This window comes from Hypomesus nipponensis, chromosome 15 (assembly GCF_054491055.1).
Source record: "Hypomesus nipponensis isolate SF chromosome 15, ASM5449105v1, whole genome shotgun sequence".
NCBI lineage: Eukaryota > Metazoa > Chordata > Actinopteri > Osmeriformes > Osmeridae > Hypomesus > Hypomesus nipponensis.
Window position 1 is genome coordinate 5,000,395 of NC_140375.1, and position 16,379 is coordinate 5,016,773.

Here is a 16,379-nt window from a genome sequence, read left to right on the forward strand (position 1 = left end):
CACATGAAATGTGCATATGTTATCATTAGTGGTGGGCCGTTATCGGCGTTAATGTGCTGCGTTAACGTGAGACTCTTATTGGGCGATGGAAAAAATGGAAAAAATATTGCCGTTAATCTATTCTCAAAGTTGGGTTGGGAGCTGGATTGATACTACGCAAGCTAGGATGACTTTCACCTTGATATTTTAGCGCGGATGTATACCTAGCCGAATTGCACTGTAGGGGGCGAGAACGAGTCTTCGAACCTGTGTGTATGCCTTGTGTATGAAATTGTGACGTGACGTGCAAACATGACGTGCTAACACGGATGCAGCTATGAAGCCGCCGGGTTTGCTTCAGGGAAAATGTATTTTTAAGAAGCTTCCCAATTGAAACCTCGACAAGAGTAAGGTTGTGGAATTAGTTTACTGTACAAGTTCTTCCAGTCTCAAATACCACCTTATGCAAAGCATCCCTTAGCTAATGCGGAAGATGCCGGGCCAAGCACTGATGTAGTGCAGGGGAAGAGTCATTGTCAAACTACTATGTTTGAGTGCAACCGAGGCAAGCCCGTCAGCACAGCTCTATCAGCCAAGCTGACTGATCTCCTCGCTTACCTGGCTTGAGAAACCCTTTCTCAAAGACTTACTTTTAGTCATTATTGGGGTAGCACGCATTCTGAATGCCTTCGGCAGAATTCAAATGAGCCATTTTAATCTAGATTAATTCCAAGTTTACAGTGAGATGAATCTCGATTAAAACAATGAATCTATGCCCACCACTAGTTATAACCAATAGTTTACAGAGATTAGAAAGAGAGGCAACCTGAACCTGATTTGGCGCTACCTGGACGGGGATGTCTGTGTCCACCAGGTCCTCCGTTTCCACCATGTGCTCCGTCTCCGGGGACGACGCCTCGGCAGGGATCACCACCACCGGGCTGATGTGCTCCGACAGGGCCGAAGCTCGCAGGAAGTTTGGAGGATTCTGACAGGAAGGAGGAAGCAAGGACAGGGATGACAGGGAGCCCTTTAAATGGCAACTGCGGCGGAATGTTCCACAGCCTAGTCCGACCACAGCAGAAGGTACTGGAGGACAGGTGAACAGTTTCTCAGCCTTGGATAGGGCCGCCACTTCATGAGCAGAGGGAGTTATTTCAGCTGACTGAGAGACTTTAGAAGACGTTGGAGGGAACAGACTGCGAGCGACTCACCTCAGGAAGCTGTGGGATCTGGATCAGACGCTTGAAGTATTGCAGGTTACTGGAGCGATAAAACAGACTCTTCAACCTGGCAAGGTGGAACACACACGTCTACATTATTATACCTGACTGTTATAGCCACAGGTATACGTGTGTGGGGGTTTATATTGTATATAATACATGTCGTGTATAATAAATTGTTGTGTTGTCTTCCCTTCTGTTTCTCCCCGCACACTCATTCATACATTCAGCTGTCCCGTCTGTGATTGGTTGGTCTAGCTCCTTCATCATCATTAACACAACTGCGCCTGACCGATGCCCATCGACATCGTCTCCTGTTCGTCAGCCGACTGTGTGTGTCAGCCATTCTGTGCCACTTAGTGTTTGCCATAGTTACAGTATATTTACAGTTTAGCTTTGCATTGTTTTGAATGTGTTTTGTGCTCAGACATGGTATGGTGGTTTCTGTTCACTGTTGGTTCTTTATGCTGGGGCAAGAAGCTGCTTCCACCCAACCCTATTTCCCTCCTGCATTCTTGGAGTACATGTCAGGCTCTACTCTCCCTCCCTAAACGGAGGCAGCCCCTCTTAAGGGGGGTTGGCCACTCAACAACACACTCCTCCCAATAACCCTGGGATCTCCCATGTCCACCAGAGACCCAAGTCTCACTTTTTAAACTGCTCCTGGAAGCGGTCTCTGTGGCCCTGGAGGGTGTCAGCTGGAAGGCCTGGGAGGAGGACAGAGAGAGACAAAGACAGAGAGATAGATAGATAGAGAGAGAGAGACACACACAGTCAGTAACCAACTGACCTGGAGGATTCTGAAGTGTATTGATTGCAGTTTGTATAACCTTTGAGTGTGTCTATTACAGTGTGTTTGTGTCTGTAGTTGTGTGGTGGCTATGTGTCTGCATGCTGTGTGACCAGCAGAGGGAGCCACTCACAGGAGTGCAGCTTGAAGAGCAGCTTGACCGTGTAGTCGTACAGGTGGCTGCTGTCCAGGATCACCTGGATGAGAGGAGCAAGCCGACACTGCCCTGCAGCCGTCACCGACACTGACCGAGACATGTCCAGAGAGCTGAATACTGGAAGAAACACACACACACACACCTGTCACAAAGAGGCTATCGCACTTGTGCCAAGTCATAACTGAGAGTAATTACAACAACAACCATTTTTCTATCGCATGACATCACTTTTCCATGCCCCCCTCCCCCTCATCCCCCCCCTGCCCCCCCCCAGGTCCCGGTGGTTTCCTGTGCAGCCTGTCCCAATCCCCAGCCCCAGCCCCCGCCCAGCAACAGTAACCAAGGCCCAGTCCTTGGGGCTCCATGACGGGAGTGTTTCCAGAGTGGCCTACCGTTCAGGAACAGGTTCAGCTCACACTCCAGGTAATCAAACATCTCCACCGTCAACTGGAAGCTGGAGGGAACCACACACATGCACACAGCCGGGGGGTGAACACCAACACACACAGGCTTGGGGAGAGATTCCCATTTAGAGACGAACTTCAGCGACAGGAACAATCTGAAACCGACGCCTTGTTTTCTCTATGTGTACCCTTGGTGGCAGAGCCCTGAACTCCGTGAGTACAGCGGTCCTGCGAGGAAGCCCCTGCTCAGAGGACAAAGACGCACTCACAAGTTGTTGACGTCGCTCTCTCCTGCCTCGTCGAGCTGTCGGTTGGACATCTGAAGGTTGCCAGGGAAACGGGGATTCTGGGGAGACAGGAGAAGATCAGATGAGTGCTGGGTGCTCAGTAGGTATCACTGCTCAGAGACAGGAGGAATGCACACACACACACTTCCCAGTCCATCTCAGTAAGCCCAGTAGTCTATAAAGCACACTTGAACGCAGGCTGTTAGTGTCCCAGCGTCCTGGGTCTACACTCGTGAGGACATGAAGAGATGGTGAGAGATGGAGGACACCGGACGACTCGACGGGCCAGCATACTCACTTTGATGTGGAACTCCATCTTGGTGATGAGCAGTTTAAGGTAGATACTGCACAGCTTTCCATATCCCTCACTCAGGTGACCCTGGGGGTCAGAGGGAAGAAGGGTGGAAGAGAGGAGGAGTGGGAGACAGGGTGAGGAGGAGATCTAGATCCGGTAGCTGGAGAATATACACTGACATTTAAGAAGATGCTCTTGGCGAGGTCAACACGTCTACACTTCTGCTTTCTCAGCTCTGTGAGTGAGTGATGTCACAACAGGAAGGGCAGAGCACGGAGTGAGACCTGATCTTGGAAGTACACTGTTAGTTGGTGGAATCGGAACAATTGAGAATCATTTTTTTTTCAGCACACTTTTATCAAAAGCATCATACAGTGCGGGGGGGGGGGGGGGGGGGATTTTGATCTGCGTGATCTGCAGTCAATTTGTGTCGAAACACACTCGTTTCCAGATAAGCTGTGACCTCGGTGGAAACACGGCTGGCCTAAAACCCCTCGGCTGATAAAGAGGTGACCCAGCCAATGCCATTGTCAGTCGTGATGTCACACAGCAGTGTTGAGTCTGGCAGGGCTCGGGGCCTGTGTCTGTGTCTGGACAGGAGGCTGGCGAGAAGACACCAAGCTGTGATGAGGCCTGCGGGCACGGCCGCAACAACTTATTGCTTACCCACATCCTGCTCATGTCGCTGAGGTCGGATTTGTTCCTCATGGAGTCCTTTATCACCTGCAAGGAAGGACAGACGGGGGAGACAGAGAAGAGAGAAAACGGTGAGGAGAATTAGAGGAGAGGAGAGAGAGGAGAAAGAGAGAATGGCAACCAAACCAACCGCGACCAAACAATGGCAGCTACAGCCAACTAAACACTCATGTTAGCATGCTCAATTTCAGCAGGAGACCTGCTTAGAGCTGCCTCTGGGGATAGATGTTGACAGAACAAATTTACTGAACACCGTAACCGCAACGTAACACTAGCTCGATGCTATCGGACCACCAGACTGGGGTCCAGCGAGTCTTGAGGTTCCCAGAGGCTCCCAGGTTCCCTGTTACCCAGACCTTGAGGTTCTGGGTAACACAGTACTTGGTTGGAGGGCTTTCTGGGTCCAATACTCACGTTGGGATGTCCGTCTCGCAGGAGCTTGTGGAAGACGTGGCAGAACTTCCAGCAGAGCACTGCGTTGCTGGACAGGGGCAGACGGTTGACTGCTGCCCAGAACGTATGGGCCCCCTTCTCATGGTGGGTCCCCAAGATACAGGGTGAGAGAGTCAGTCAAGGAAATAACAGACAGGAGACAGCCATGTCATAACGGCACACTGGAGAGCTTAGGATGTGTAGACATCAAATAATATTTATACGCACACACACACACAGACATAACTACAAAAGGATATTCCTGGCATGCTTCTCTTTGACGGCCACTTCCTGTATGTTGATTGCCTTGTTGATGCTCACAGCCTGTGGAGGAAACAGAACAGAACCTATTCAGAGCAGGGCTAATCCAGGACCAAAGATATTCCACTGAAATGACAACAGAGAGCCTTAAAAATGGACAGTAGTGCAGCCAGGATGTGCTGTGGGAGCTTCGGCAGCTTGTTGATATTCAGAGGCGCAGCCTCGTGAGGAGAGAGCCCAGAGAGGCTCCTTGTTTGGTTGTGTGAGGGGGTCACCCCAAAGATGCTGAGGCAGTCCCACAGAAGGGGGGGAGGGGGCTAGAGGGGTCCCTTGTTTGGTGGTGGTGGTGTGTGTGTGTGTCACCACAGATGGGCTAAGGCAGTCCAACAGACAGGAGCAGCAAAAAGGGCCTGCTTGTACACAGATACAGGACTCTCAGTAACTCTCAGATGTATAACATTTGGTCGTAGATTTTCATTAGCTATAGAACATGAACATGAAGTCCTCCTTCGATCACAAACCCGTTGATTTAAAGTCAGAGTCCGAGAAAAAATTCCAGCGTGAATATGCAAACCGTTCACTTTTTATCCATGTTGCTCAACCCCATATCCATCAAACACCATTCCTGGAATGCTTCTTTTTCTTTCTTTCGCCCCCTCCTTTCAAAACCAAGGTGGGCACGTGACGTGCCGTCTCGCACGTCCAGTGTGCTGAGGAGCAGTGATACAGAGCCTGAGGTGAACCACTGGGGTCAATAGGGGACAGGCTCACTTCATAATCTCACTTCCCCCAGATGTCCCAAGTCCTCCATGGGAGCTTGGGAAAGGAAGGGGACGAGCGAAAATCTCCTGCAGTAAGGGAGTACGCATACATAAGAGAACAACATGCTGAGCGTGGCATGAACAGGAATGTCCACTGCACTTGGCATACTTGAGAGGCCAAGACTGAAAACACGGAAGACATTCCAGGCAGTCCATATAGGCCTTCGGCCTTGGTTTTAGAGTTTTGTCTTTGACAGTCAACAGTGCAAGCCTTTTCGGGCCCTCCCTAATTTAAATAACATACCAACAGCTCAAGGTGACAAAGACAGGCATTGTATCGACAAGATCGATTTTCGTACTGCCTGTCTAATTAAGTCACAGCTGTGCCTTCTCAGACGAGAGGAGGCCGAGGGAGTTGGAATGTCATGCTGGCCTGTGGCCTCACAACACCAGCCCTGGTTCCAATTCAACTCCACCCATGAATCTGGGCTTGACTCGTAGTCCTGCTACTGAGGAGCCATTCGATCCTCCTCGTGTCGGCGAGCCAAGCGACGCGGGATTAACTATCCATGGGGATGGAGGCGCTGTCGCATCACGCAGCGTGTGTAGCGGCTGCTCGCAAACCTGCTACCATTCAGCCTTCTGACAGTGCTCGTGTGCGTACGCTCAAGCCATGACGAGCGCCAGAGAACGAGCGGCCATCTTTAGGTGTCTCTGTTCCCAGATGAGAGTCCCCAGCAGGACGAAGGTATGCAACCCCAGCCCAGGAAGTTGGCCAGCCACAACACCTGGTATTACATCCCAACGTTTCAGTCAAACACTGTCAAAATTGTTTCGTGAAGCAATCTGAACACCCTGGAACCATCGCAAGACCGAGCACCTTGAGCAAGCCGTTCCCACACAGGAACGACCCAATGGGTTCGCTGTGAGACTGTGCGGTGCGTACAGTGCGTGTGAATGAGGAAGCCAGCTGCCCAGGACTGCTGGCAAGGCTGCTGCTGCTGCTCACTGGAATCAGCGAGCCACTAGCTCCTCTCAGCATGGACCTATGACGAAGTGAAATGACGACCGCTTGAGCAAATCCAATTAGAGGTGAGTATGTGGTGAAGAGGGAAGAGGCTAGGAGGGAGAGTGGGCGGGAGAAGGATCCATCTTCTCCCAGCTGGCCTGCTCCAATCACATGTAACCGGCGTGAATCGGTGAAACTCACTCCTCAGGTATGTTACGGGCCACCCGCGTCAACGAAGAGCCAGCTTTTTGTTGGCGTGGTTGGTAGTGGTGGCACTTGGGGACTCAGAGGTGGCAGGTTCGACTCCTGGTGGGAGAGGACAGTGGCCCACATGCCTCTGAAGGAGCTTGCAAGACCACGTCTGTTACACACGCACGCTCGACAAAGTCATTCAGGGGAAGGGTTACAGTCTGCATTGATATGCTGCTCCTTGCTCTACCGTCTACCACAGGGCCGGCATGGCCAGCCACTTAAAGGGATACGGAGAATTTGTAATGATTAAGCAATATAATCATTGTTGAGTCATATTTCGTTGGCTAGGCCTGGTTTTTGGAAATGTTTCACACTAACATGTGACTAATGCTTCATTTCTTGAAATTCATACGCATGTTTTTTTCCTGTTACAATATAAATGAATCGTTTTCTCTCCAAATGGAGCCCAAGTTCCCAGGGGGTTAAGGCATAGCTCTCCTGACATGACGTTATGGTTGAGTCATTAGAGCAGAGATCAATGTCAGACACTGCTGATGATGTGGTCATAAGGAGTGCTTCAGATGACGGCCTGTTGAAATCACACAACATACACCTCCCTGTTCTCTCCTTGCCAAGTCTTTCACTTGATTCCACACATTTTCATTTCTCCAAAGATTTGTAAATTTGATTTCAGTTAAGCATCTTAATAACACATTTATGTCCGACGTGTAGCGTCTGCATGAGATCACACGCTGTGATTACCTCAGAATGTACAACAGCCTGACCAGTTGTGTCTGTGGTGCTGCCGTCCCACAAGGGGAGCCAGTCATGGTGAAGGTGCTGGGCTGGGCTGGGACTTGCCATCCTACATAGGAATGGGTAAACACGGAGGACGGCGGGAGGAATGGAAACAGGAAACACGCGTGGCTGGCTATGAATGTGCCTGCTATGTATACCAAGGTACTTTGGTGGTGGGTCACTTAGACATGACTGGGGGGGGGGGGGCACTCAGTCAGGCTTCCTGTCTTGGCATACCCCGTCCTGCCCATTTCCTGCCTGCTGAAATCTGCCCAGCTCCGCCCTTCTTCCCCCTCAGCTTTGTAACCAGGCAACTCTACCTCTCGGGCCCAGCTCCTGCTCTCTCATTCACATGAACCACTTCCTCCAGGTGCCCTCAGCGCTAAGCTGAAAAAACCTAGATCACCATCGAATTACAGGCTTACATATCACTTAGTACACCCCCTTGTTCTGCTCTTGTAAGGATACTTGTAATTTCTAAACTTACTTCCCACTTCCTCAAAAGCTCTCATACATCTGTGACCAAACAGCTAAAACACAACACACTCCTCCATACCAACTCTGCTATTATTACTCAAGAAACCACATCTCCAAGTCCAAAGTCTTCAAATGGAAACAGTTAGCCAGTCTGTTTCTTCAGGTTCAACATCACGCTTCTCTAAAGGTCGCCCTGCTAGAAAGGAGCCTCTGTGCTGCTTGGCTAAGGACTATTTTAGAAATGTACTCACATCTGACTTACACATCCGCTTTAATGGAACACTCACTCCACACCTCTAAAAGAGCCAGACGAGGAGACCGCAATCTTTTCATCCCGGTCCCTCTCCCTGAGCGAGACCTGAACTATCACAAACAGGCAACATCCAGACAACACTCAACTCCAACAGGGAAACAACTTCAAAGGAAGGGAGAAATAACCTGCACAATGCATTCAGGATGATGTACATTCTGGATGAAGGGAAACAGCTGCTTCGGGGAATGATGATGTCTTTGAAGAGTCCATTGTAATAAGCATCCAAACGCGGCTGGTCAAAGCCTGGAACCTCAGACCAGCAGTAGCCTTTGTTCATGTGGTTGGGCTGGAGGTCAGCAGGTGGTTGAAAAGACTCACTGACCATTGAGTGGGCTCTAGGGGACAGGCCAAAAGACTATGCTAATAAAACCTTAAGAGCCCATGGCCAGTTTACAAGCCATTGAACAGGATGGCTTTAAGTAGATTCCTGTTAGGGAAAGGCCTTCTAAAAACCCAATAAGCTTAATGTGACGAGCAGACCTTCCTGAAGAGCTGTTGTTGTCATAAAGAAGTCGTAAAAACACATCTGCCGCCTAGTCTCCTTATCATGTCCATCCACTGAACATAGGAATAAATAGGCATAATGCCTACTGTCGGGACAAGGAATAGCCTTCTCCTGTCTTGAAAACCTGCCATGTTATTTTAAAGTAGCCTATAATGCAAGAATGTTCATACTTTGGCTCTTATGACAAATTACCAAATCCGTGTGCCGGGCAGCACAATCAAATTGCTTTTTCACATCTCCGAAAGAGTTAAGTAGCCAGTAGACACCGTTTTGGGGCAGATGTTCGGCCCACCTGCTGCTCAATACTCAAACCGTGTCCACAGTGATGTTAGCCTGTTATACATTTACAATTACAAACCCTATGTAATACACAGTAAACAATGACGATACAATGCGTTAGCAATATTTTGAAATTCACTAACTGGGTAGAAAGCATTACTTTGCCGTAGGCTACTGCCGAAGCCCTTGGCCAACAACAAGATGATGGGCTGCTACACCAACTTACTTCAAAACGCAATAATTCATCCGTCTGACAGAACTAATATAAAAACAATATATAGCCCACATATTACTTAACCTACTGCAAACCTTACTTTGTAGTTACTTGAGTTAATGCTCACACTTCCCAATAACCATATGCTCGATAATTGGCACCAGATTGTGTAAAGGAAGAGACGTGGGCGCCGACGTAACCTAAGCTGTTGATTTAATCGTGTCTATCTTGTTAAATGTATTGTGATGATAACTAAAAAACATTTGTCAATAGCGTCTTTATTAGATAAATTACAGCCCTGGAAAAAATTCAAGAATTTGTACCCACATTCCTCCTACACCGATATGCATATTGTATAGCTGTTGCACTTTCCCAGTATGTTTGCTGCAAAGGACGTCTGAAAACCTACCATTTTACCGAGATCCATGGTTGTCCCCGGGAAATGTAGCGGGTTTGTATAAAACCAAAGCGACTCGGTCGCTGGTAACAAAAAAAACCTTCGTCAGAATGGCTATAACGGAAAGAAGGAATCGCTTTCAGTGGAGTGTTAAAATGGGCCGTTAGCTCAACATGTGTCCAGATTTGGTATCAAATCCTCGCCAATTCCTTTCGTGTTGGTTCTCGTATTAGGCTATCTACTGGTCCTACGTGCTCAGTTCGTGGGGTCTAGCTGTATCTGACTAGTGAGACGCGGAACCGAAATATATAGAAAAGATAGGCCACGCCAGGCTACTCCAAAAAGTCAAATGTTTTTCTTTTTTAGAGTCGCACATTGTATCCCTTTTCGTTTGCCTATATGTAGCCTGTTTCTTGACTGATGTGTGAAGCTGAAGCTTATTTAGTGCAAAACTGCGCGCTCTCAAGAGTCAGACAATGGCTGCGGAGGGGGAAGGCACAACCCCCGCCCAAACTTTACCTAAATTAGTAGGATATAGCCTACCTCTACAAGTAACATAACAAAACAAAACAGCCTGCACTCAGTAGAACACAAATACATAAGCAGAGCGTCCAACGTTCGTCGAACTGTGACAATCTGTCGTTTACGTGTTATTCAGTAGTTGGTTAAATTGCTGACCAAATGTAGGCTATATTTAGCCCATGTTTAGTGGTCCATCTTAAAATACAATTTATTGCTGATCGTGAGATGAAAACAAACTAAATATAGTATTTTGGTTATCAGATCTGAATGATAGGCTACACTTTAGTAGGCCAGCCTACAGAAACCTTACAAATAGGCCTACGCTATAGCCTACAAGCAACCCATCTTGCCTACCCATCTGTTTACCTAACATGTTGGTTAGTCAACTTAAGTAGCCTGTAGGCTACAGATGCTGGGAAGTGGCTTGCCTCATGTTGGCAAATTGTTGTCAATAGTGCCCCCATCTGGTTTTTCTCTGAGGCACAGCCGAAACCATAACCGACTTGAGATTGAAACGACAGACAGAAACACGACTCAATTTCTAAGCTGGACGCACATTGACACCTTTGGCACGTTTAGGCGCTAGACTAAGGTGCCTAGGTGTGGGGGGTTTGAGCTGTCAGGACCTGCCTGGTCGTCGGTCTACCAACGCTGGACCAGGTTGTCAACCAGAATCCAATCTCCATGACGGCCGACAGCGAGTTTCCCGGTCCCATCCAACGTCTATAAAGCCGAACAATGGATTTTGGTGTTTCAAAACCCATTGACACTGTATGACTATGTTTAGCTTGTGTTCTGCTCCTCTCTCTTACCAACCGCCTCTGGAGGAGAAGATCCCTCTCTGAATTGCTCCTCTCAAGGTTTCTTCAATTTTTTCTCCCGTTGGGAGTTTTGCCTTGTCTTTCTTGAGGGTTTAGGTTGGTTGAGGGGCAGTTCTATGGGCGTATGTGAAGCCCTCTGTGACATGCTTGCGTGTAAAAAGGGCTACACAAATACATTTGATTTGAGACTCCCACAGACATGTCATTTAATGCATTTTTCCTTCGAAATATCCAGTAGGCTTTTACACATTTGAAATATAAAAAATAGACAGATTATTTTACTCCAATTAATGTGTCGAGCAAAAATGAAACTGCATGCCTCTTATACATGGGCGGTTGTACACGGGGGCCTACAGGGGCCAGTGCCCCTGTAAAAATGTCCCTGCCCCCCCCCCCCCCCCCCCGTGGCCCCCCTGAGCTGCCCAAGCCTTACAGTGGGCCTTATGTGTAACTCGAGATATATAATTGGCCAGCTATGAGTTGGAAGCAGAGGGCTCACTGATTGTGAAATTGTCCTTCTAGCGTTTCTATAGTATGTATACATCATAAGCTGATGCATTTGAACTGAGGCACAGTAATCAATCAGTGACTTATTATCCTGCTGACATACTGGATGCTCAAAACAAACAATCTCTCTACAGACAATGCCAGCTCTTTTCACAGAGTCCTTCCACTTCCTGGTACTGCATGGGTCCACTAAACACGGCTCGATGGACTAGCAACATTTTCTCACACAGGCCTACATTATTCCTACTCAGTCTCTCTGCCCCACAGCCTCCATATAGGTGCTGATAGGCCCAGAACACATGTCTGAGAATCATTTCTAACTGCCCACACCCCCTCCCGCCCTCCCCTTGCTGGTCGGAGTACATGGCCTTGTACAATGATTAGTACCAAGCCATGCAAAACGAAACACAGACAGTGGACTTTACGCCATGTCCTCATAACTTTCAATTCAATCAAGCTAGTGATGACAGTTCAATATCCCTATCAGTAATTCTCTGGAGGTCATAAATCAGTCTGTAATTACAGAAGTTCTAAAATGTAAAATTTACTTTTGAACTCCAACCATACTCCAACAGTATGGTTTTTGTTATGGTTAAAATCCCATATCATTATGTCCTCATTGTTGCACGTTAGCTGAATGAGTTGCTACTCATGTACAGGACTAATCCATAGCCAATGTAGAGTCCACGGGCCAGTGCCTGCTCTTTCTGCTGCCTCACTGCTTTTATTGGCCATCCCATTTGCATGGCCTCACTGTGTGTGAGTGTGTGTGTCTCGTTCATTTGGCTATTCATCTTTTGTGGCTGTTATTTGGTGATGATAACCACAAAGTTTTATGTTACAGGACGGTATAAAGTGGATGAGGAAAACAGCAATGCACAGTTATGGAGTTGGACAGAGACAAACAGGGGGGGGGGGGGGGGGTAGAGATTAAGAGTGCTAGTTTGGGTCCACCCTGTTATGTACTGCTTGTGCCCGAGGGACACAGCCCATGCTCCTCCCCCAAATTCCACAGCTGCCAGGGCACTGCAGGACTAAAGGGGGCACAGGCTGGGGGGCAGCACCAATTACCACAGGACCAGAGACACACACCTTGCCTGCCTGCAACAGCATGGGAAGGAGGACTGGAGACTGGCAGATGGGCTCTCTGAGTTTAAATTTAAGGTCTTAATTATGCAAGACATGTGGCTGAGTTGTGGAGGCACTCCGTATCCCTTACATAAACACCCCACTATGGGACTTGCATCCTCGGACTGGGTGTAACTAAAGCTATGTTTTTATTGTTGTTTCCTTCCAGACACGCTGACATAGTTAAAGATATTCTGATTTCTGGCCATAAAAGTAGTCTTTAATTAATACGTTGCAATCACATAAAAATACAAGTCTCTTGAGAGCATGAAATCTAAGAGTATGTTATTAGTTTGTTTGGCATTCTTTGCCAAACAAATCTTTATACAAGTTAATTGATGTCAAGAGACATCAGACAAAACAAGCGCAACATAGTAAATAATAAAAATAAATCCTCTAAACTGTTGATCAAAGAGGGAATTACCAGACCATAAGATGTAACATGTAATTACACATAAACAGTGTGTTATCTTGTCCCAGGCATACTATTTTTATAACCCTGTGGACAAATAGGGCTTTGAACACACCCTTGTTATTTATGCAACTTTCTCAAATAGGAACTCTGGTACATACTAGTTCACATAAAAACCTTGTTCAGTCGACAGCCTTGTTCAATGAACATTCAGTGCTATCAATGCACATTTCTCTGTATTGTAAAATCTATAGACCAGATGTAGCTGCTAGTGGAGTGCTTATGCCTGAATAGAGGACCCAGGTAGAGGTCTATAAGCACACAGACAAGCTGGTAGTTTCTCTCAGAGGTGAAAGGCAGCAGATTTAGGCAGCTCAGGGCACAACAGATCAGATCAGATTAACTCCCCCTGATCCCTGTAAACCACACACTGGTTTCATTGATTTTTTTCACCATATAGCTCTGGGTCTCTGTTAAAGATCCAAATCAGACAAAAACCACAAACATGAAATCTGTTTTCAGTGATACTACTAAAATTATTATCATAAATTCACAAAGATCTTACACAAGAAGCTCATGATGTTAATGACTAGTGACCCAACACACCTTCCTGAAAGCAGGATCTCTGGAGACTGACTTAGTGAGCAGGCCTGACACACACACACACACACATACGACCCAGTGGAGGGGTCAGATGGTTGAGCGGTTAGGGAATTGGGCTATTAATCCAAAGGTTGCTGGTTCGATTCCTGGCCGTGCAATGACGTTGTGTCCTTGGGCAAGGCACTTCACCCTACTTGCCTCGGGGGAATGTCCCTGTACTTACTTTAAGTCGCTTTGGATAAGAGCGTCTGCTAAATGACTAAATGTAAATGGGTGCTCTGAACCTGGACAGCCAAACTTGTCCTGTACCATAAGTACACAGTGAGGGGTGAGCTTTGTCTTGCTGCATTTAGCAGCAAATGTAGACTTAAAAGGCAGGTTGTAACCGCTCTGCTGCACACCTTCCAGAAGGACAATCTAGCCAGGCTTGATTTATCTGACCTACTTTACTTATTTTCTGGTCTGGGCAGACAGGAACAGCCCACCAGACAGGAAGTAGGCCTATCAATGTGAGCAGTCTTCTCTTACAACTGCATGTCTCAAGTCATGTAGAGTATGACAACATCTAAGATTTGTGGAATCCTTTATTATTGTGCAAACGTGACAATATCAGGAAGCCTTTAAAAAGACCCAGCTTTCACGCACCCTGTATTCCAGTAGCACTTTCCCGAACCCATCACTAACCACTCAGGCCATTTGCTAACGTAACTCCCACTAGTATCTAAAAGCCTTTTACTGCAGGTCAATACATGACGGTACAAATGGATATTTCAGACACAGCGCATTTCGTCCTCTGAAACCTACAATTCTATCATCTGAATTATTTCTAAATACATAAATCAGCTCGCTTAACTGACCCACATTTCACCAGTTCTTTTGTTGCACAGATTTGTGTCTGACTAGGGTGGTTGAAAGGTTGGGCAGATGTCTGTTACTGTCAGTGGTCCAGCCTATATTTAATTGTGCAGCAAACGAATTAATAATATACAATTTGAAGCCTATCTGTTGATAGTTTGTCTTGTACGAGAACGATCGACATCGTGTTTCAAGAGTGCAAAGACATCACAAGGCCTACTTTATAATACACAATCGTAACACAACTAGCTCTAACTTCATGGTAGACTACACTTCAAACATGAATTCCATGCCAATGTCAGTGCCTACCTGGCTGCGCTCAAAGTTCTCCTTTTCAACTTCCAAACTGTTGGCAGCACCAGTGGTACGTCGGATCAAAGCTTTAGGAATTGCGTTCGGTACTTGCTGCATGGAGCTTTTCACACGATCCATTGTTGTCTATTTTGAATACCCACGATGACAAATGTATAGATGCAGATATGTTAAATTAAATGTTTGAAGTAGAACTAAAAACAGAGTAGCAGTAACCCATGCCGTCAACCAATTCAGCAGGTCATCTGGCCTGTCCACCGCCCCAGCGCGCGTCTGTCCGTAGGCTCCTATCATGTTTTTAAGCCCTGCTGTAGCCTACAATAGCGCTGCTGCATCGGCTGATCTTTAGAAGGCAAACATACACACTCTGGCGACTTACATCCTATCCCTATGCACTCTATATCAGTGTGCCTGCCAGGATACCAAAGTTTGACGCTAATGAACAAGGCTGATATTTGCCTAGAGACGCAGCAACTGTCAAAGACTCCTCCCATCATTGTCAACTGCTGGCTGTAATCCTGCATGTGCCCGCCCATTTCACCGTTATTTTGCATGTTTGTTTTGTCACTGTTGTAAATATTTTTGATAACATCACAGTCCATAAAATTACAAATGTTGTTTATTTTGCTTCTGTTCGGTCCACAAGACAAAACAAGGATTTGGAACTACACGTTTAGGCTACGCTTAGCCTAATAATATCCCTAATACAGTACCTAATATCAAAATCATAATTCAGAAGTCACGACTATCCCTCTAATCGTGATTCTACAGCATCCTTTGTTTTCTTCTCCTGTCTGGGCAGTAGTTCCTTTGCCGTGTAGCCTACTACCCTCTGCTGGTCAGTTGCCAAATATAGTCTACTGTATGTGGACTGGTGTTGTTTAGGCTTTCTTTGTGTTTGAAAGTACAACCTATGACTGCTTCAGTTACATGATCCGAACCATTTACAAATTCGAGCCCAAAGTAATCCCCCATGTAGAGCAGGAGGGTTACAATGATGTAGTCTTTTCATCAGCATGTAGGGCGGTCGCCTATATCGAGAGCCATTTTGACTAAATGACATGATGATGGAACACTGTCCAATGAGTTTGGAGTCATGTGGTTGGGTCAGAGCAGACCAGATATAGCTCTGCACTTCAGCCTTCATTCTGCAGCAGATTTCACTGATTACATCATGTATGGACACAAAGGAATGGGTTGCTCTGGCACTGCCTGGCAGACACAGTCACACAAGTACCACAAGGATTTTTTTTGCTCCACGCAAGAAAATGTTTGCCACATCTTTCATCTGGAGACAACTGTTTTAGGTATTGAGGGTTTCCTGCTAACTATTGACCATTACTGTTGTTGAGAATCACTATCATCCAGGTGGCTGATAATGCTATAGGTCTCTAAATATGGCAGTATGTTACACTTCTCCATCATCCTGAAGAGTTTTGCTTGGAGTCATTTGGATTGCTGAGCTCTAAATTAGTCTCCTTGTATGTTTCTAAATGGGCTTATGTGCCCCAATTGCTGTACTGTTATGTCTCTATCTTATTTGTTATTATTAATATTTATAATGCTTAACAAATAAAATAGCCTACTAATTGTTTTTGCCTACATATAGGGCCTACATGTTGGCCATGTATGCTCAGATGGGTGGATAAACACTTACCATGTTATGGTTTGCAATCTGTGCAAAACACAGTAATTTATGTTGTCAACTTTCTAATCATGTATAGAAGATGTACCAGTCATTGACCATGTT

The 16,379-nt window shown here is 46.7% G+C and overlaps 1 protein-coding gene across 1 annotated transcript in view; it reads right to left on the minus strand.

The window, feature by feature from the left end:
* The window catches only part of hip1 (huntingtin interacting protein 1), a 30,172-nt gene extending 15,249 nt beyond the window's left edge, over positions 1-14,923 (minus strand). Inside the window, 11 exon segments of the mRNA XM_084674049.1 lie at positions 827-967; positions 1,194-1,269; positions 1,852-1,909; positions 2,126-2,266; positions 2,542-2,603; positions 2,823-2,899; positions 3,139-3,219; positions 3,802-3,858; positions 4,246-4,388; positions 4,524-4,587; positions 14,627-14,923. Coding sequence (XP_084530175.1) covers positions 827-967; positions 1,194-1,269; positions 1,852-1,909; positions 2,126-2,266; positions 2,542-2,603; positions 2,823-2,899; positions 3,139-3,219; positions 3,802-3,858; positions 4,246-4,388; positions 4,524-4,587; positions 14,627-14,749 — 1,023 coding nt within the window. The 5' untranslated portion in view covers positions 14,750-14,923.
* Between the last annotated feature and the right edge of the window lie 1,456 nt (positions 14,924-16,379).